This window comes from Candoia aspera, chromosome 7 (genome assembly GCF_035149785.1).
Source record: "Candoia aspera isolate rCanAsp1 chromosome 7, rCanAsp1.hap2, whole genome shotgun sequence".
In the NCBI taxonomy this organism is placed as follows: Eukaryota; Metazoa; Chordata; class Lepidosauria; order Squamata; family Boidae; genus Candoia; species Candoia aspera.
This window is the reverse complement of record NC_086159.1, coordinates 81,494,449-81,515,705: the sequence shown is the minus strand read 5'-3', so window position 1 is coordinate 81,515,705 and position 21,257 is coordinate 81,494,449. Positions and strand designations below refer to the sequence as shown.

The 21,257-nt window shown below is 43.1% G+C and overlaps 1 protein-coding gene across 1 annotated transcript in view; it reads left to right on the top strand.

Moving 5' to 3' along the window:
• WNT7B (Wnt family member 7B) overlaps positions 1–21,257 on the top strand; it is a 126,410-nt gene that overhangs the window by 71,072 nt on the left and 34,081 nt on the right. Inside the window, exon 2 of the mRNA XM_063309199.1 lies at positions 6,829–7,055. Within this exon, the coding sequence (XP_063165269.1) occupies positions 6,829–7,055 (227 nt within the window). The remainder of the gene's footprint in view (positions 1–6,828; positions 7,056–21,257) is intronic.

The window sequence follows — 21,257 nt, the reverse complement described above, 5'->3', positions numbered from 1 at the left end:
CAATTGATGCCCTCTCCCACTCTGTGGACACCTCTCCCGATCATAACCTGCAAGTCCGGCTGTCAGATCCCAGCAAATGCTGCCAAATACATGTTAAAACATCCTGATACACATACAAACATCCACAGGGATGGCAATATAATGGGGCAACCTGAAGTCTGAACCCCTCATAATATGGAGCACTGAAATCAAGGCAGCATCATCTTTACTATGCACAAAGTTCTTCCAAAAATGCTCCACTTTAGCAAACATCTGAAAGGCTAAAGAGAGGCAGCTAATCTAAGTTCTTGAGAGATGCTGCTCGGTATGGTAGGCACCAGTATTGAAAAAGTGCATTCCCAAGCCTACACATTCATGTAGCTTTCTTGGCAACAGTACAGAAGCATTTTGGCATTGACTTCTTCAAAGGCTGTCTCTCTTTTTGGGGTTACTCCCCAGTTTAGCCTACATCTCTGAAATGTTTTGGTTGTCACCCATTCCAGCACTAAACATGACTGACCCTGTTTAACTTCTGATTGGCTAAAGTCAGCTACATGTTCCAGCTTATCTGGAAAGGTTGGGTGAGATGAACCAATGGACTGATTTGGTTTTCCATCTTCCTCTTCTGCATGTGGGATCATTGTCTGGAAAAATGTGGGAAGCCAACAAATTTAAGAAACAGATGGTGTTGCAGAAGGATTTCTTAATGCATCCTTGAGACCACTAAGGCTGTCTTTTTGTCATGGAGCATGACACAGAAACACTAAGTGTATTGTGGCTCTCCCTACAATGACAGACATTGAAATCTCATCCTATATCAAAATGTGGCCCCCTTCTCTTGAAAGACTCCTGCAAGTGCCTGTGGACTCTCCCTTGGGGGAGTTTGAGTTAATGTGTGCAAAGAGAGTTTACTGGACAGTTTTGGCCCTTATTTTAATTTGCATGTCATTCACATGATTACACTTAATGAAGACCTCAGATGACTTGACTGGAGGCATTTAGAGTTTTCTCCATTTTACACTGACTATTCCCTAAAGTTTATTCACTTTGGCCTTAGCTGTTTCACTAAAGATATATGAGAAGACAACATATTTAACTACAGTGGCCTTAACCGTTTCATCTTAGCAATGAGAGAAATAAATAATGATTCATCAGTGATGATGACTGGATGCATTTGGGACACTCAAAAGCCTGGGCTGGAGGGCAGGAGCCCCTTCAACTGTGACCAGTTGTAAAGCTTTCTGCCTTTGACTCAGGAGTTGTAAGCAACCTTCACTACTTCTCATAACTGAGGGTCTGGTGCTTCATGGAACCATCCAGTCTACTTTGGAACCATTCCAGCTGGCTGCCACAACCAAAACCACTGGCAGTGAACCCAGGAGCATTCACAGGGATGGGTGTCAAAATCTGCAAGATGGTGAGCATGGCACATTGCAGATTCTGTTCCTCTTAGAGATACCCCTGAGCAAATCCCACCACCTAGCTTTGCATTGTTGAAAGAGTCCTGTTCTGCCTTTAGTTTCAGTGAAAATAGCAAATTGTGCCATACTGTTGTAAAGTTGGGACATGTGCTGAATTGGTGCACAGTGTCTGTAATGGAAAACCACCTTTTAGGTTGGAGATCAGTTTAGTGGAAAAAAAATTGGGTAGGGTTGTCCAGCTCTGAAGGCCATATTTTATGGTGAGGACCACTAAGTGGACTCTGGCCTGAAGGATGTGCATCCAAGTCATAAAGTTCTCAAATGCGTAGACACAGAGATTCTTCATTTGATGCTAGATTGCCACCTGTGAAAAATTTAGAAAGCCCAAACCTGTCCTCAGTCATAATCACTGCTTAGTTGTATTATAGTAAGAGTCATTTGTTTTTCATAATGGCAAAAGTTAGCTATTGCATCTGCATTTCAATTCATCCTCATTTTCTGGATTTTTCAAGGCGTGACTTATATTGTCCACATGACAAGTGAGAACACTACCAGTAGCTAAGCCCCTAACTTGGTCTGTGGCTGCAGAGAACCACAAAGAATTGCATTAGTTTGCTAGTTTCTAGATGGTATTCTTTGCAGGAAGACTGGGGCAGTTGTAAATGTCAGTTAAATAAAGAATGCAAATAAAAAATGCCATTCAAATGGTTGATTTTTGACAGACAAAATGCTGCATGTTCAACTGCTTGGTTACCTGACCAAGTCCTTCTTGTCTTGTGTCCCCCTGAGGAAACGGAGTCCCCAAGCTGAGGCATCTGGTAGAAGCCATCAGGACGTCATGCAAGTGATGCAATTATGCAATTTGTATCAGCCACATTATGCTGCAATTTTCCTGCTTCTCTTTTCTGAAAACAGGTCAACAATTGTTCTTCTTCATTCTTCTGGGACTTTGCTGATTCTCTAGGGGTCCCCAAAGATTAATTCTGTCATTACCTCCCCTAATTCCTTAAGCACCTAGGCTGTGACGCATCTGGAGTTTTGAATTCACGTAGGTTAGCTGTGTTATTTCTTATCTTCTCCTTGTCAGTCCTAAATGCCTTCTACTACAATGACCAACTACAGCTTTTTTTCTATTCAGAGAGAAGACAGATGTAAAGTACCAGTTAGGGAATTCTGCCCTCATCATCACCCAGACCTATAGCTTTTTTTGCGTCTTCTGTCTCTGGCATATCCCAACCCCCTTTTTGTTGTTGTTGTTGTTGTTGTTGTCGTTTGGAGTATTTCTCGAGACCCACAGCTCATTCTGCATGTTGGTCTTTCTGATCCAACCCCCAGGTTTCCGAGGTCTGTCCTGCATCCTTCTTTGATTAGGGGGCATCTTTCCAGTTCGGACACCACATGAGCTTGGATGCTGAGTGCAGAGTCAGGGCCAAAACTGGAGCCAGGGGTGTCCCCAAGGGAGGGGGTTAAAAAATGTCAAGGTGACAGCCATGATGGAAGCCAGGACACATGTAAAAAACGGAGCAGGGCTTCAATCCCATGGTCACACCTGCCATCTTGACTTTATTTACATCCCCACACATGCCCCTCACTGGAACCACCCCACCCAGCACATTCTCTGATTTCCTTTTCATCATTACTTCAGCTATCAATGATTGTGTGAAAAAGTGGGGGACAACATTGAGAACATCAACACACATGCAGATGAAATCAGGAGCCAAAGATATTTCTGCCAACTCTCAGTAATGTATAGCTGCTCAGAAACATTTACTTAAGAATTCTTAATTAAATAAACCATCCAGTAGTGAGATTGTGTTTCAGGTGCGTCAAAGTATTGCTACAAAATACGTGGCAGCTCTTTTGCACAAAGATTCCATTATACAGTGTTGTTGTTATTTTAATCAGCCATTGTAGAAGAGGTTTTTAAAGCTGTGTCAAGGGATTTGAGTGTTCTGTTAATGGGATCTGTGCATGGCTAACTTCCTTCAGTCTATGCTTGGTACGCATTCCTTGCCAACAGTGATTGAAGCTTTCTGATAGGCAAATAGACAGAGAAGAGAAGCCATCTCCCACTAATCCCTAAAAAATCCATTCCATGCATCTGCTGAAAGGATGCATCAATATTCTGGCTCAGTGACCACCAGACAGACCGTATGTCAGCCACTGCTCAAGTTCTATGGTCACTGAGACAGAATTCCACTCCAGCAACCTTTGAAGCTGTGGGTGGTAACCTTCTCCAATATCCCAACCTGAGATCCTGAGATCCTGATAATCAAATGTGCTCAAGGTAGAACCCAAGATCTTCTGCATGTAAAGAATGTAGTCCCCGTATTATGAAGCTATCATCCCTTCCTACACAAGGATAGCCGGTTATTACCAGACTGTTCTGACTTGATAAATTTCACATTTAGGATGGTCACTCTGAGGAACGTGACCACTTTATGCTGTTATTATAATCTCCTCCTCCTCCTCCTCTTCCTCCTCAACTTTAAATTTAAAGACAATACATCTCTACACACATACTTTTTTTAAAAACTTTTCTCTTGATATATAATTATTTTATTAGGTCATTGGCCAATGAAATATTCTTCCCCCTACCTACAGGAGTACTGAGTATTTCCTGCAGAAAAATTGCCCGTTTTGGGCAGACAGATCTTGGCCTTTTCAATGGCTAGTTGTGGGTAACGACATGTAAGCCAACATTCCCTGTTGGGAGCACAAAGTGGGTAATGGGAGACATGCATACACAGACCTGGAGAGGCTTGAACTGGAAGTTCTTGGTGCAGGAACCTTCCGTCTGCTCTTTACCTTTCACATGTTCTACGCAAGGGATGAGCTACCTCCCATCTGTTACAGATGAATTGGTGGTGGCGTCTGCAAGGGAGACTCTTTCTAGCTTCAGCTAGCATACCAGTCGTGGTCTGACCTGGTGTAGGAGGCCTTGGTGATCATTATTCATGCTACTATCACTTGTCAGATTGAACTCTGCAGTGCATCTGACATAGGGAGGCCCTTGAAGACTTCCCAGGGTTTCTCTGGATATGATCCAGTTGTTCTCTATTCTAAGACAAGGCTACCTGGACAACATTTAACTGTAGCCCGTCTGGCACAGAGTATATCTGAACTACTGTTTTATGTTAAGGGCGGGACACTTACCTCCTCCTCTCCAACCACAAGTAGTAATTCTTCCTCTGTTTTAAAGGAATTAAAGGGTTAGGAAACCTTCGAGTTGAGTAAGTGACTGGTGACTTAATGCCACTTAGACTGGAGCAGGGAGTAAATCCTTCCTGGAGTCCATCTCCGGTCCTGGTAATTTCGGGGAGATGCCCATGTAGCTTTCTTGGCAACGGTATGGAAGTGGTTTGCCACAAGCTTTCTCTGAGCTGTGACTTCTCGGTCAGACTATAGTCCTGATTCTTCCTGGTGGCCTCCCGTGCAAACTCCAGACATATCTGACCTTGCTTAATTTTTGGAGATCAGCTAAGACCTCCCTCCAGGCAGTGCTGTCCCTGTTCCTGGAACACTAGGAACATTAAAAGTCAAACGCAGCTCTCGATTTGTGCCTGGAGACCATGATCTGAACCAGGGACGTTGTCCAAGAGTAGGCACCTGATCGTTCCATGGAGAGTGGGTGGAAGGATCTGTACCTGAAGCCCATTGCTGGTGTTCTGAGGATCCTGGACATGCTTCAGATACTTGCTGTACGCAGCGAGTTCTGTTCTAATTGAAAGCTGCCTTACCCCCAGCAGCATTTTCAAGGCCATGCCTTGCCTGAATCACTGCATTCCATCGTGGTTTTGTGCATGAGCCATCTTGAAGTGTTCTCCGTTGGCATTTCTCATTAGGAGAGTTAATCAGCAAATACCACGTTTGCATTATGCTCCTCACTAAGAAAGGCAGTGCAGTTATGTTGTGTACCGAGCTGGGATGCTTTGGCATTTGATCTGCTTGCATGAAGGAGTCATAGCATTTATTCTTTGCTAATCACTGAAATTATGCAGCAAGGTGAGAACTGGATGTGCTTTAGAAGTTGGGAGTCTGGGTGGGAGGGGGTGTAAGAGCCCAAGGCAGAGAAATCTTAGGGTTCGGAGACATTCTGTTATGAAACCCAAAGATCGTCACAGTGAAACAAGTTCTTCCAGACCTCTCCATCTGCTTGACGAAGAGAAAACTCCCAGCATAGCGATAATCCTTCTGTCTGTTTCACCTTTCCAGGAAGAGTTGGCATTGCCTCCCTGATTCTAAACCTACTGTCACTTCAGCAGGGATCCGTCTCAGATGGGCTGGTGGTTTCACCTCTCCTTGGCCTTCAGCAGAATCCTGAGTCTTGAGGCTTCACCTCTTGGGACAGTATCTTGACTGCCCCTGGTGACAATCTGCAACTCCTCTGTGGACATTCACACAATCTTCTTGATCCTGTTCATCCACTGTATCTGTTGCCTCCCCCTTCTTCTTCTCCTTCCTTCAACCTTGTCAGGCACAGTCTTTTCTCTGATTCAAGTCCTTACTAGGATGACAAAAAGTCTGCTTCATCCTAAAGAACCAAACTGCAGCCCTGCTTGATCAGCACAACAGTCCTGCTAGCCCAGCATCTTGTTTCCAAGAATTAGCTTCCTCTGTGCCAGGAGTGTTGTGGGATCCAGACCCACAACCTTATAAATTGAAGGTAAATGAACTGAGGAGAGATCCCACTGGGAGCCAAGAATCTAAACGCAGCTTTGGATCCGTTCATGCCTGAGACAATGTACCACAGTATGCAAAGGTTTTAATGCAAATTATAAATGTGTCTGTTACAATTACTGAAAAATGCTTCTTTGACTAAACATTTGAGTTGCTTTTCTGGACTGCTCCAAACCATTTTCCAGGTCTGAAAAATCTGACTCTGAAATTTATGCTTACGAGCTCCTATTAATCATTCACCACTTCATGTTTATAATAATGAGCATGAATGTTGGTCAAATAAAGTCATTCCCTGCTTTTTTATGCTGTGGTTTAAAATTAGAAGGGACGATCTGTAGGTCTCCTGCATTCTGCAGCCAGGCTGAGCCAAGCCCCTCTACACTCAACGTGAATTTCAGCTACAAAGATTTCCGAAAATCCAAATCAAATTTTAATACCTGTTTCTCGTATCTCCTCACTTCCTAGTTTGATAGCCGACAAAGCCTGAAAGGGCCAACATTTTGTAAGACAGATGGCACACGTGGTAACTTTGGTCCAAGGAAACCAGGCATTACCGAAAGTCACACAAGGTTTCCAGCCCAACTGCCAGACCAAAGAGGTTGAGATAAGTGAGCATAATTACAGGAGCCCTCTTCCAGCCCTTTTCCTTACGCTGTAGGCAACTGCCTTGTCCAGCCAGCTGCTCTCTCAAGGAAATAGAATTAATGGTTTCCATTAGTTCTAATGCTGCTTTTCTGCTTTTCTTCAGAGCGTTGTCATCGGTGGTGGCTTTGGGAGCAAATATAATCTGCAACAAGATCCCAGGCTTGGCCCCACGGCAACGAGCAATTTGCCAGAGCCGCCCTGATGCCATCATAGTTATTGGAGAAGGGGCCCAGATGGGAATCAATGAATGTCAGTACCAGTTCCGATATGGCAGGTGGAACTGCTCAGCCCTGGGAGAGAAGACCGTCTTCGGTCAAGAGCTTCGAGTAGGTAAGGGACTCTACAAAGTAATGCTCCAGATGGAGAACCGATGCAATTTTGCCTTCTGCCTTTCTTCCCACAGTAGTCTTTTTTCCAAAAACACACAATCACAACACAGTATTCCTCCTCCTCCCTCCCTCCCTCCCTCTCTTTCTCTCCCCCTTCTCCTTCTCCACCATCATTTCTCCTTCTCCTTCTCCTTCTCTGCCTCCTCCTCCTCCTCCTTTCTCTGTCTCCTCCTTCTCCCTCTCCCTCTCCCTTTCCTTCTCTTCTTCCTTCTCCACTTAATTTTTTTATTACATGCAATCCTGAAGGTGGGTTTTTTTGGTAGGAACTTTGAGAGGTGTTAATTTTAGAAGTAATGCTACAAGTCAAATCCAAACTTAGTCACACTTACATTAATGAAGTCAGTGGATCCATCAGCGTCTGTTGTTCATTTTAGAGGGTTGACTCTGCATGTGAGTTAAACCCTCATTGGACATTACTGTAGAGTGTCCTCATGTGGCCTTGGGGCTGTCTCTGCTCCTGCTGGGGTTTCAATGTGTGACTCCCCACCCTCGCCCCCAGACCCTGCTGAAAGAGCCTGCCAACTGCTTTTGTTGCATGATTTGAGCCCATAGGTGCAAGCAACAACTCAGGCATTATGACTTATTCACAAACAGCCAGGCTCATAGGAGAGGAGCAGGAGTCCACAGGGTGTGGTCAAAAAAATCAAGATGGCAGCTGCAATGGTGCAACCAAAGTTCTGCTTGTTTTTTATGCACATACAACACATTAAAAAAAGCCCCCATCGTTATCATACCCCATGGACACCTCTGAAGATGGGGGTGAGACAACATCAGGAGAAGAATGGAAAGTACACCTCCAGTCCTACCTCACATATACAGTGAGTACAGCTGATTTCTGGATCCAGTACAATGTATGCACGCTTAGTTAGATCCGTTTTACAAAAGTAGGGATTGACGTCAATGAGTTACCCCTCCACAGAGTTCTCAGATGTAGTAGTCTCATGCCTAAGCATCCAAAGGTCATTGCCTTTACATTTCTACCTTCATTATGATAACCCACTGCAAAAACCTGTCTTTTAATTCTCCACAGTTAGTATTCTGTAGCAGAATAACGAAAGATGTAAGACAAAAATAGCACATTTCAATGCTCAAGATTGAACCTTTTCACTTTTTTTTTAAATGGTGAAATATAACAAATGCACAAAAAACGGAATGCAACTATAACAGTACAATATAAACGCGATATGTATAGTAGCAATTAAAATAAACCAAAGCTTAAGGGGGGGAGAATGAAAGAATGAATATATAGTGTGTGTGTGTGTGTGTGTGTGTATAATATTAACATAAAACTAATTCAGTCCTTTAACATATTATTTAATGTAGCATATGGAGAAGCCTACTGCTGCATCTCATTTTAGAATGTAAAGACATTTGAAAAATGGATAAAAGTCACTTCTCTTGAATCTGCTCTTTAACATTTCTTTAAAATTTCTGTCCGGGGCATCTGTGGGAGAGAATCCAAAGAGTTAAGATGGGGGCCACAGCTGTACCATCCCACCCCTGCCCCCTTCTCATGTGTGACGCCTGTGTGATACGTGTGAAAAAAGGGGCAGGGCTTGACTATTTGGTTGCAGCTGCATCTCGACATCCTTGAGACCCACAAGGCATCCCTGCCTGTGTAGAATAATTCTAACAGTAGAGAACTGATGCAGCTCAGGGTTCATTTGTTGGGTTCTTGACGTCTCCATCTGAGACAGCCATTTTTCCTTTTAAAAGTTAAAGTCACCGGATTGAAGTCTGAGAAAGTCTTTGGTAATATCTCCACTTTTTGAACGTTAGTAGCCAAAGTCTTAGAGATCCAGATCATATCTATTCTTGAAAAAGATCTATGTCTTTCAGAAAAATAAGTATATCCTTTGTGTCCCCATTTTTATATCTCCATCCATCAACAAGCACCAAATTAGCCATTAAATCAAAGAAAACCTTGGTAATTTGCCTTGTGTATTTTAAAGATTTTTCTCATTCTTATTGTGGGGAAACCACCCCATTCCAATCTCCAAGGAGACACCAATTTTCATACAGAAAGTCCGATAGTTTATCCAGAAAACCTTTATAAAATGCTGTTTTACCTTCATTGGGGGCATAAATTCCCAATATCACGGTCTTTAACCTCCTGTGGATTAGCTTCCACCCCAACATATCTGCCATAATCATCAGTGAATGTAAGTTTTGGGTACAGTTGACTATTTATATTCAAAACAATTCCATTTCTTTTTTTCATTCCTGCTGAAATAATTTCTTCACCCAGATTTTTGTGACTCAAACATTTTATATCCTTTTTCCTAATATGTGTTCCTTGTAAGCAAATCACATCTTGTTTTAACTTTTTCAAATAGTTATTTTTTCTCTCTTCTGAGGAGCATTTGCTCCATTTCTCTTCCGTATTAAGCACTTATAATCCATCGTTATGCCGAGATTTTAGAAAAACCAATACCTGTGGCACCCAATCTGGTAGCATCTTCAGTGTCACTTCCATTTGCATTTTCTCCAGTTCTTCTTTGAATTTTCCCGGAAAATCTCTCGTTTCCTGCAGTGTTCAGTATGAATCTCTGCTGTTTAAAAGCAAAAATCTCCCCTTCCACTTATCCCATCCAAATGGAATCTTTTTCTGTTCAAGTTTGTCTGTCAGGAAAAAAAAAACTCTTTTCACTTGTGCGGTATTCTAATTGGAATTTCCTTGAGTACAATTACATCTGTATTACCAATCCTCGACCTAGTATTAAAATGCTGCTGCAAAACTTGCTCTCCAGTCTTCTTCCTGACAAAGCGCACCAGGACATCGCTTGGAGCGTGTCTTAATTTTGCAAATGGTGTATTGATCCTATAAACTTTATCAGACTCTGCCTCTGTGTCATCTTCATCCCAATCCAAAAAGTTAGACGGGGACGTAACAATCTTTTCTCTGATACCTTCTCCAGGATCTTCTGGAATTGTTCAAAATCTTAAACAAAATTCTTTTTCTCTCCGTTTCAGTAATGCCAAGTGATCCAAATCTTCCTCCATCTCTCCATTGATAACTTCTGTTTTACTTTCCAAAACTTCCACTGTGTCATGATTTTGTTTTATACCCTCAGCCAGCTGTCCTACAGATTCATCAACCTTCTTAACTTCTCCTTTTATATCTTTTTTATCCCTGCAAATCCTTCTTCCATTTCCTTTTTAAAAGCATCCAAAGTATTGGCAACAGTTTCAGCTATCCTCTTGCCAAATTTAAACATTTTCTGCAATAAATTTGATGTGATGCCCTTATCTGTAACTTGTTCTAGTGAACCTCTCCTTCCTTCTCCCATTTTTGCTGCTTTGCTTGGGCTGGCCATCCTAATAATTATGGCCCAAAAGTGAAAGTATGTCAATTACTTTGGTGAAACTAAAAGGAAGGCTTCTCCTTTTCCCCCTCCTGTTTTGCTTTTCTCTGTCTTTAACACTTTAGTCCCAATTAGCTCTCTGTAGCTACAGTCACACAGTCTGGCTCGTATTACCTTTATCTTCTTATTTTGTAAAATCCACCATTTATCTACTTTCCTTAATAATAAACAATCAGCATTCCCGTGAAGTTCTGCTCTGTTCGTCCAGTTAATTTTAGTATTTTCAAAGACACTTTCAACAAAGGAAAAAAAATATCCTGGTTCTAAAAATTACCATCCCCTTTATCTGTTTAAAACTTTCTTAAATCAGAATCTTGTTAAGTTTTTGCTTTTAAGTCAAAATCCTTTAAGGTATTTTTTTCCGTCTTCTTAATTGCAAAAAGAAGGTGACTCACCAAGTGTCTTTGTTTTTTCCTGCCAGTCAGAAGATCTCTCTTAAGTTGTAAATTAATTGTATCTGAAACGATTAAGAAAGTGAGGCTTTTGCAGGTCAAGTATCCATAAAGGCTGCACAGCGGTTTTGAGTGCAATGGTAATCCCTCGACTCCCAAGCCACTCAGCCCACAATCGACTGCAAGAAACTCAGTTCCTGCAGTCTCCTCGTGAGGAGCAGCTATCCAGAGCACAAGTGGGCAATCTCACAATCTCTCCTCCTGAGAGAATTCTGTCACCAGAAGTTGCCCCGTGTTTGCTGATCTTTGTTTTTTTTTAATTCATTCCATTGTCTCCAATTCTCAGAGACTGCCTGGACAAATCCCTGCAGTTTTCTTGGCAGGTTTTTCAAAAGTGGTTTGCCATTGCCTCCTTCCTAGGGCTGGGAGAGAGTGACCGGCCCAAGGTCGCCCAGCTGGCTTTGTGCCTAAGGCGGGACTAGAACTCACGTTCTCCCAGTTTCTGGCCTGGTGCCTTTAACCACTACACCAAACTGGTTCTCTATATCAACATGTAGGCAACTCATATTTGGTACCCAGTAAATCTAATTTCTGTGGACTCCAGAAATTGTGCAAATGCAACCCCTGTGCTATGAATTTGCTGTACATTTTATGCAGAAAAGATTTAAACCTGTGGGATTGCTCTGCATCTGGATTTGTGCCCAGTTGTATCTTTTCATTGTTTTCATACCCAACACAACAAGAACCTTTGTTTCTAAAAAGAAAAACTGAGATTTTCAGGACATAGAATTCTACGCTAATAATATTCTTGTCCTGTACCTTCTCTAGAATATACTTGTCGTATATATAGTAAATATACATACAGTGGTTTTAATATCCTTACCCCATGGCTCCATTTATTAAAGAGAAGGAGGAAGAGAGAGATCAAAATAATTATTCATGCTAGTTTTCTGTCTGTTCCTTTGTCTCACATTACATGCTACTGGCATTGATATTTAACTCTGGATAAATGCCATTAATGTCAAGTTAATGTTATGCTTATTTATTGCAAAATATACAGTATTTGTATCTATTATGGGACACCTAGCTTACAGATTTCTTTTTAATCCAATAAAAGTATTGTGAATGTTAAGGAACCTGGAAATAATTTGAGAGTGAGAATAGAGGACAATCTGGATAATTTTTAAATGTAAGACAGAAGTGCACTGAGTGTTACTTGTAAGAAATAGGGAAGTATATTTAGAATTGTGCTGAAGCTGATTCACATCAGGCCAGGTGGTGTGTGTGAATGCCTACAATATCTTACTGTTGACTGAGTAGTAAAATTTTCTCCTGCAGGCAAACTTTGAACAAGGAAGCATTTTTCAACAAGAAAATGCAGTAGGAGGACTTTTATTTATAGTGTGCTTATACCTATTGTTATAGAATAGCTGTTGATAGAACAATGTATTACAATCAATTATAATGTCATAGTGTAAAACAAGGGGCCCCTGAACGAGTGTTTTTCACACTTGCTGGCTGCAGAATTCTGGGAGTTGAAGTCCACACATCTTCAAGTTGCCAAGTTTGAAAAACACTGCTCTAAACTAAGACATGGAATAGTGTTAATTTCCAGGGGCATAGGGAGGGAGAAAAGGTCCAAAAATCCAATTTAATATCTGAAAAAGCTGGGCTGACGCTCCAGTTCGGACAACATTCCCAAAGTGATTCTGACCCACCACAAGCTCATTCAGTGCATGATGATTTTCCAGATTAGGGAAAATTTTCCAGTAATGCTTTGGGGGCAGCCGGTCTCATTCCCATTGCTCCTCTGGTGAGTTGGAACCTTTTTTAAAGAACCAGAAGATAAGAGGACCCTTCAAATATGGCTGCCATCCAAAGGGAGCGGCATTGCTCTGCAAAATGATCCATGTTTTGTATGAAGGAAGTGCTTAATTCCCAGATAGCTAGGTGTCCCATGGATTGGGCTACAATCTCCAGAATCCCATCTTGGCCATTCCCGACTGGAACTTCTGAAAGTGGATGTCTGAGCACCAAAAGAACACCTGGTTGGGAAACGTTGAATTAGACTGAGCACAGCACTTACTTTAGAGAAATGCCCTTAATTAGGAAGATCCGTTCTACCACACTAGACCATTCATCCCTTTAGCTAAGGATAATCAAACTTGACCAGAGAAATCCAGTTGATTTCAGGGGCTACATGGGAATGATATCAATTTTGGGATAAGAAGTGATGAAAGGTCCTTTTAGATAAAACAAAGGTTAGATTGCAAGCTAACCAACAACAAGTCTTATTTTCAGTTTGCAAAAGTGTGACAATGCCAGATTATTACAATACCCAAATTCCAAAGAACTGTATGAGGAAGTGCAGCAGCTAAATGATTTCTGCCCCGTGCCATCAGGCACCCAGTTGCCAGCAAGTTAGGGCAATGGTAAGATACACCATATGAAAGAACTCCAAGTCGTAATTGTCTTTGAAGGTGTAAATCAGCAGAAAGCAATATAAGCTGTGAAATTATTGTGAGGCAGTTTAGAAGCAGGGGGCAGGGGGCGGGGAGGCTGGCTGCATGGCTCCCAGACAGAAGGCAAGCTCAGGATGATGTTTTCTGCGATGAGATAAGATAAAGGGGACAAGGTTACTGCTACTGGGAAAGGGGAGGGAAAGCTCAAAAGTCATTGGCTAGATACTGTAATAAAAAGCTCAAGATTCCAGCTTGCATCTGTGGGCGTCACTGAAGCCATCTCAAGAAGGATTCGTCCCTCCAGGCTGTTGGAGTTTCAAGTAACAGTCTCTGTGAACCCTGTGGTCATATTTATTGAGCAGCAAGGTCAGCATGGAAGCTAACTCTCCACATTCCATTCAGATCTCACTTTCCTTCTTCAGGTCTGAGTGCTGAAAAAAAAGTTGCATGGAGACCTGCCACTTTGGGGGGCTGAGGGGTTCTTCTCATTTTTGATTGCCTGGCATTTGCGACGTAACAGGCCATGCGGACCTTCTGGCCACCTCCTTACAAGACCACCTGGTCCGTTTGGAAGCCTCCATTCCTCTATTCCAGCCTTTATTTTTGGAACACCAAAAATCAGCAGGACATCCCCAACAGATTTTGTTGAACCCTTGGCCCAGCATCCAAGAGCATCTATTGACCGGTCAGTCCATATAAGCCCCATTTACCCTTTTAGGGATATCTGCAGAATGTGGCAGAAAAAAGTCAAGATGGGGACCACAGGGATACGGTTGAAGCTCTGCCTGTTTTTTAAGACCATGTGACTGGACTATTTATGTTCTACAGATACCCTTCCACCTTTCCCTCCTTTTATTCACCCAATTTCTACCCCACTCTTACATCATGGAAAATAATCCCCAAATGCAGCACAATTGAGGAAAACAATTCTTTTACAGTAAGTGAGAGGCATTACAACAAAATGAGTAATTCAGAAAAAAACATTTTAGAAGTTTAAAATCTTGAACAACTTGAAAACTTTCTAACTTGTGAGAAAAGAGGCTAGGAAGATTAAGCAGTACCAGTTTAGCCACCAGCCTATATGAGTACGTACATCTTAACTTTGACACTGTCAGTGTCAGATGTTTGGCACGGTGCTTTTCTCAAGAAAACCCTCTTTGTCTCCTGAACTGTCATACTGTATTCAACCATTAACCCACTTTCAATCTTGGTGGTATCTCTTAGAATCATTTCGGAAACCAGATGCTGCCCAATGCATGTTGACTTTCCTCCAAAAAAATTGGTTTTAAAGCCATTCTGCCACCTTTTTGATGTTACGCACAGGGAGCCTGACTCCTCTCTCCTCTAGGTCTGGCTTATCTCCAAAAGTTCTCCAGTGCCTAACAAATCTAAAGTTCTCTACCTGGCACCAGCTGTTCTCTACCCCTCTGAGACATACTTGCCTAGATGGGTCTGCACAGGTAGCATTTCTAAGAAGGCGACTTTGGCTGTTCAGTCTAAATTTGGCTCCCAGGATTGGCGGAGTCTATTTTTCCATGTAATGGGTATCCAAATGGGCCCCACATCCTCTCCAGCAGTATTCAGCAGCTGAGCTAAGATGGACATGTACAACCTTTCTACCGGGCAGAGGCACTTATGCATCACAACATCTTCTATTGGATTGATTAAATTGTCCACAATCAAAATCTCTCCACCTCTGGAGAAAGATTTTCAGAATGAGAGAATGTGGATGGCTTCTTTCCTGTAGGAACTTCTCCCTTATCCTTGAAATGATGTCCTTCTCTTCCCAGACCCCAATTCTCCCTGATGGCACGGGGCCCATCAACCTGAGGGTAGGAAGAAGCTTTCACGTCCTGGAAGATGTCATCTACACACCTCTATGGCTCTCTAAGCATCTCCAGGTTAGCCATCTTGGTTTCCAGGGAACCAGTTTGTTCCCTGAGAGCCAGGAGCTTGTTACACTGAGTGTAAAGTCATGCCTGATGCCCAATAGTCTGTTGATGCTAGGTGATTAACCCCAAACACTTGGTCTTTCTACCTTTCTACTAGTTATTGTTGGTAACATGGAGGACTTTTTTCCACATAATATTTAGGAATTGCTTGACCTAAATATAATCCCTGGGTTATATTTTTAGAATTTTGAGCCAGCACACTATTTATTTATTTGTTTGTTTGTTTGTTTATCAATCAAATTTCTATCACTGCCCATCTCCCCCAAGGGGAACTATGGGTGGTTTACAATAAAATTGGAAGTTAAAACTATAAAAGACATAAATTATCACACAAATAACCAATATAAATAGAAAGTAAATGAATATAAAATCCAGCAGCAACAAGATCTTGCTCAGGAGGGAGGGCACTACGGGACCAGCCACCCCCAGGAAGAACTATTGCCCTTCCCATCCCAGGCGAGGCGGCAGAACCAGGTCTTCAAACCCTTCCGGAAGGTCGGGACTGAAGGGGCCTGCCTCACCTCCAGGGGCAGAATGTTCCAGAGGGCGGGGGCCACTGCAGAGAAGGCCCGCCTCCTGGACCCTGCTAGATGGAATTCCCTTGCCGACGGGGTCCGCAGCATGCCCTCTCTTCATGACCGGGTGGGACGGGTCGATGTTATGGGGATGAGACAGTCCCTCAGGTAACCTGGCCCCATGCCATGTAGGGCTTTAAAGGTGATAACCAACACCTTGAATTGGACTCGGAAGCAAACTGGAACCCAGCACAGCTCGCACAGCAGTGGTGTCACATGGGCCGATCTTGGGGCACCAATAACTGCCAGCACGGCCGCATTCTGGACCAGCTGAAGCTTCTGGATACTCTTCAAGGGTAGCCCCATGTAGAGCGCATTGCAGTAGTCTATACGGGAGATAACAAGGGCATGAGTGACTGTTTGGAGGGCTTCTCGCTCCAGGAAGGGGCCTAAGTGGTGCACAACCCAAAGTTGCACAAAGGCCCTCCTGGCCACGGCTGCCACCTGCTCTTTGAGCAGGAGTCATGAGTCCAAGAGAACCCCCAGATTACGCACTGAGTCTGTCTGGGCAGTGCCACCCCATCCAGAACTAAAGATGACAATTTCCCGGAAACCAAGGAGCCGTCAACCCACAGCCACTCCGTCTTACCAGGGTTCAGCTGAAGCCTATTGTTCCCCATCCAGGCCCCCACAGCCCCAGGCACTGAGAGAGGGCAGCCACCTCTTCCCTTGCAAAATTCTGTTCCTGTTTGTCCTCCTATTCATTTGCTCTGGTTGCAAGCTCCCAACATTCTCCTTTTTCAAATAGTGTTGGCTGGCACTCAGTGAGATTCTTAAATGAATGGTATTCCTATATCTCTGTGATGTGTTTTAAGATAGTTATCTCTGCTGTTTTAAAATTTTGTTGAATATATGATTTTAAGATTCTGGATATTTTACTAGTACTCCCTGAGACCCTTGAATTGCCTCAGAAGGGAAATTAAAAACCACTAGATATCTTCTGTGTTTATCAAAATATGGGAAGGGTGGCAGATAATTTAGACTTGACATGAACCTGCATATCGATACTGGGGAGATCTGTGCAGCCTGGGAATCATTGGAGGCTGACTTGTAGTGATTTCATCCATTAACTACTGTATTTTCAATAAAATAATCAATAGCATAACAGATCATCTGTAGGAATAAAGATTCTTTCAAAATGTAGTAGAATCTGCTCCTCTAAATCAAGTATTGAATGTAATTAGTCCCAACAAGATTAATTATATTCAGCACAATTTCACACAAGATAATAGGGGATAGTATTGGTGGGTGCGTGTAAATTAAAACATTGGTTGGTACGTAAATATGATAAAGGCAAACATACCATGAATGAAAACACAAATTCAAGCTGTAAATCCAAGTCCATGTTTGATTCAATAAGATGAAATTTGCTAACGATAATACAAATCAATTTCTAAAAATTCAGCAGTGGATTAATGAAACACATCTGCAGAAGCTAATATATTGGGTACATTTCTATTTACCTACATGGCCTTTGTATTTTTCTCTGTTTTATCCTCAGATAAATTCCATATTAGATTAGAAGTTGGTGATTTAGCGAAAACTGTGACTCAGTGGGGCCTTGAGGTCCAAAGACTTCTTCCAGTATGGCTTGCCTGGCAAATCTTCATGCATGGGATTCTTTTTCGTTTTGATGTCATTTGATATATGCACTTAAGATTTAGTTGTAATACACATCATTATTTCATATCTAAGTGTTAATACTGTTACATATCTGACAATGTCTAGTTGATGAACTTGCAACAAAGAACAGTAATTTATCTTTATGTTTTATAGATTTTGTTGTAATTTCTTTGATGGTTGTGTGCGCTCAGAGTCTTCTACATTTATTATTACGCAACATAGTATAATAATGTATTTAACATATCATTTAGAGTATCTGAGGGTTGATCATTTATGTAAGATTTTATCTTTGGTACCTGGCAAGCAAGAGGTGTTCATCATACAAATCCTGCTGCATTATGCATAATCTCGGTGCACTTGAATTTATTTATTTCTCTTTGAAAAATGACCTATCTCTTCCTTCTGATACTGCATTCTGTACATCACTGGAAAGATTGCCCGATGAACCAAGGGCAATCAAAAGAGTGAAATGGTCATTCCCAACCAAGCAGTCGAAGCCTGCTCCTTTTTTATGGCTGTCATACGTGTGAGACATGTCTAAAAAAAGGGGAGGGGCTTCGGTCATGCTGTTGTGGCTGGCATCTTAGCTGTTTTGACACCCTGCCGTGGGCTTTGCTTTACTCAAAGGAATGATTAGCACATCCGTGGATCCAAGGGCTGCAGTAGAAGAGTCAAGACAGACTCTTCCCTCTTCACTCAAGCTCCCGTCAAACTCTTGTCAGATTTCCTCAAATACTTTGCTCAGCCCTTTGGGGGTTAAATTAGGCCCCGTTGTCTGAACTCTGGTAGGTGCAGAATGCTCGCCTTCAGCACTTTGCTAAGTTGGGACTTGAAGTGAGCTGCAAAAGTCTTCCTGAGCAAAATAAGCAAGGTATGTCGAGACCTGCTCTTTCTCACTATTAATATTCAAGCCTGGATGTCTTCTCCTGCCTGACTGTTTATAGCTGTGTTATTGTTAGGGGTGCCCCGTGCAATAACCTAAGGAAATGACGGGTTATCATGTCTTTAATGTAGTATTAGAGGGACAGCAGCAAGCAAGGAGGCTACACTATCAATGAGAAGTGTACAAGAAGTGTACAACTTGTACATTTGAACAGCACGTTGTTCTTCATTTTAGGATGACTATCGTTCAATTTCATTGCTTCCTTTGCAGTTGTCCCAAATTATGTGAGGATCGTAGGTATGGGCATCCCAGTATAGCCAATCGAGTCAACAGACATAAGAAGATTCCCAGAAAATGTTAAAACATCCAAGCAGGGCAGCAAAAAATAAATAAATGACTTTGAGGACTTACTTACTTACTTACTTGGTCTTGCAGGCAAAAATGTGCTTGTAGGAAGAGACTGGACTGTTTTACTGGCTGGAAACAAGCCAGCTAGGATAGCTGGCCTGGTTTTTTGCCAGCAAGCAAGGAACAGGATATGCTTTTGCAGCATCTGAACATGTTCAGTGATGTGACATGATGCAAACACATATAGAGGGACTTTGCAGCGACATCACTGAGAGCGGAGCCTGCTATAACATGTGCCCCTTGGCTGTGGGCATCTATGTCTCCTGGCCTTCACTGGTTTCTCTCTATGTTGGTTATTTGAAGGGTGACCTTGCAATATCTCTAGTCTTCTGAAAAAAAGTGTGTGGATGATATTCTTTGGAGGTGTGTGGTGCAATTGGATTAAAATAAACGTCCACACTAAATGTAAATAAAATTGCAAGAACTAATTGGCCAACCTTCAGCAAAGGATCATTACCTTGCCGTGGTGCTGGAGCTTGAGCACCTCAATGATGCCATGAGCTAAACCGTGAAGGGCCACCCAAGATGGGAAGGTCATGACAGAGAGGTCAGACTAAATGTGATCCCTGGGGAAGGTCATGGCAACCCACCCCAGTATTCTTGCCGTGAAAACTAAATGGATCAGTACAACCAGAGATATGTCGGTATACCATCAGAAGATGAGACCCCCAGGTCGGAAGATGGTCAAAATGCTACTGGGGAGGAACAGAGGATGAGTTCAACTAGCCCCAGACGTGATGACGCAGCTAGCTCAAAGCCGAAAGGACGGCTAGCGGCCGACGGTGCTGATGGTGAACGGCGAATCCGATGTTCTAAGGATCAACACACCATTGGAACCTGGAATGTAAGATGTATGAGCCAGGGCAAATTGGATGTGGTTATTGGTGAGATGTCAAGATTAAAGATAGACATTCTGGGCATCAGTGAACTGAAATGGACTGGAATGGGCCATTTCACATCAAATGACCACCAGATCTACTACTGTGGACAAGAGGACCACAGAAGAAATGGAGTAGCCTTCATAATTAATAGTCAAGTGGCTAAAGCAGTGCTTGGATACAATCCCAAAAATGATAGAATGATCTCAATTCGAATTCAGGGCAAGCCATCTAACATCACAGTGATCCAAATATACGCCCCAACCACAGATGCTGAAGAAGCTGAAGTAGAGCAGTTCTATGAGGATCTGCAGCACCTACTGGACAACACACCTAAAAGAGATGTTATTTTCATCACAGGAGACTGGAATGCTAAGGTGGGCAGTCAAATGACACCTGGAATTACAGGTAAGCATGGCCTGGGAGAACAAAACGAAGCAGGACATAGGCTGATAGAATTTTGCCAAGACAACTCAATGTGCATAACAAACACTCTCTTCCAGCAACCTAAGAGACGGCTTTATACATGGACTTCACCAGATGGACAACACCGAAACCAGATTGACTACATCCTTTGCAGCCAAAGGTGGCGGACATCTATACAGTCGGTAAAAACAAGACCTGGAGCTGACTGTAGTTCAGATCACAAACTTCTTGCACAATTTAGGATCAGACTAAAGAGATTAGGGAAGACCCACAGATCAGCTAGATATGAGCTCACTAATATCCCTAAGGAATATGCAGTGGAGGTGAAGAACAGATTTAAGGGACTGGACTTAGTAGTTAGGGTCCCAGAAGAACTATGGACAGAAGTCCGCAACTGTCATGAGCACCGTTGCACTGATTGCGTCAGCACAACGACACTCACAACAATACAGGGAAATGGGGCAAAGGACATATAACTGACTAACAAAAGAAAGGCATCAGACTCCGGCAACAAGATAACGACTTCAGCCAAAGAAACCGATCAAGCGATACCTTGTAACAAAGGTGGACTCTGACGATGCCCGAACCAAGGCACGCCTGGAAGTGTCAGAAGAATCGCAGAAGATCATCGCCCGGCACAAAGCCATCACCGGCCGGAGGAGGAAGATTAAGCAGAGGCCCGGGGCACCAGCAGAAGCCCCGTGACCCCTCACCCACCAGCAACGAGACATCCGGGGTTCGGGGATTGCCTAACCCAATGAAGGAGGAGCGCTGACCGGCGCGGGCTATTTAAACCCCATACCGGCATGCTCCCTCCACTCTCAGCTTTTCCCTAGGCATGCACGCTACGCAAATAAACCAGAACCTGATTTCCCCTGGATTGGTGTCTGCGTTTTATTTAGTAGCAGGCAGAGCCTGACAGAAAGCTGAGAGTCTTGAAACTCAACCTCGCCAAGCCCCACCGGACGGAAACGCACCGCGGGAGGAACCAGACGGCGAGAGGCAAGACAGAGAAACCCAATGGAGCCGGCGACCCGCATCCCAGACGGACAAGGCAGCCGACAAGCGGCAGAGGTGACCCGACGACGGCTGGGGCCAACGTACCCCCCAGAAGCCACGGACACCTGCCCTGCCCACCCGGCCCTTCAGTCCCAGACCCCGCAAGGGGTGGAGGCGAAC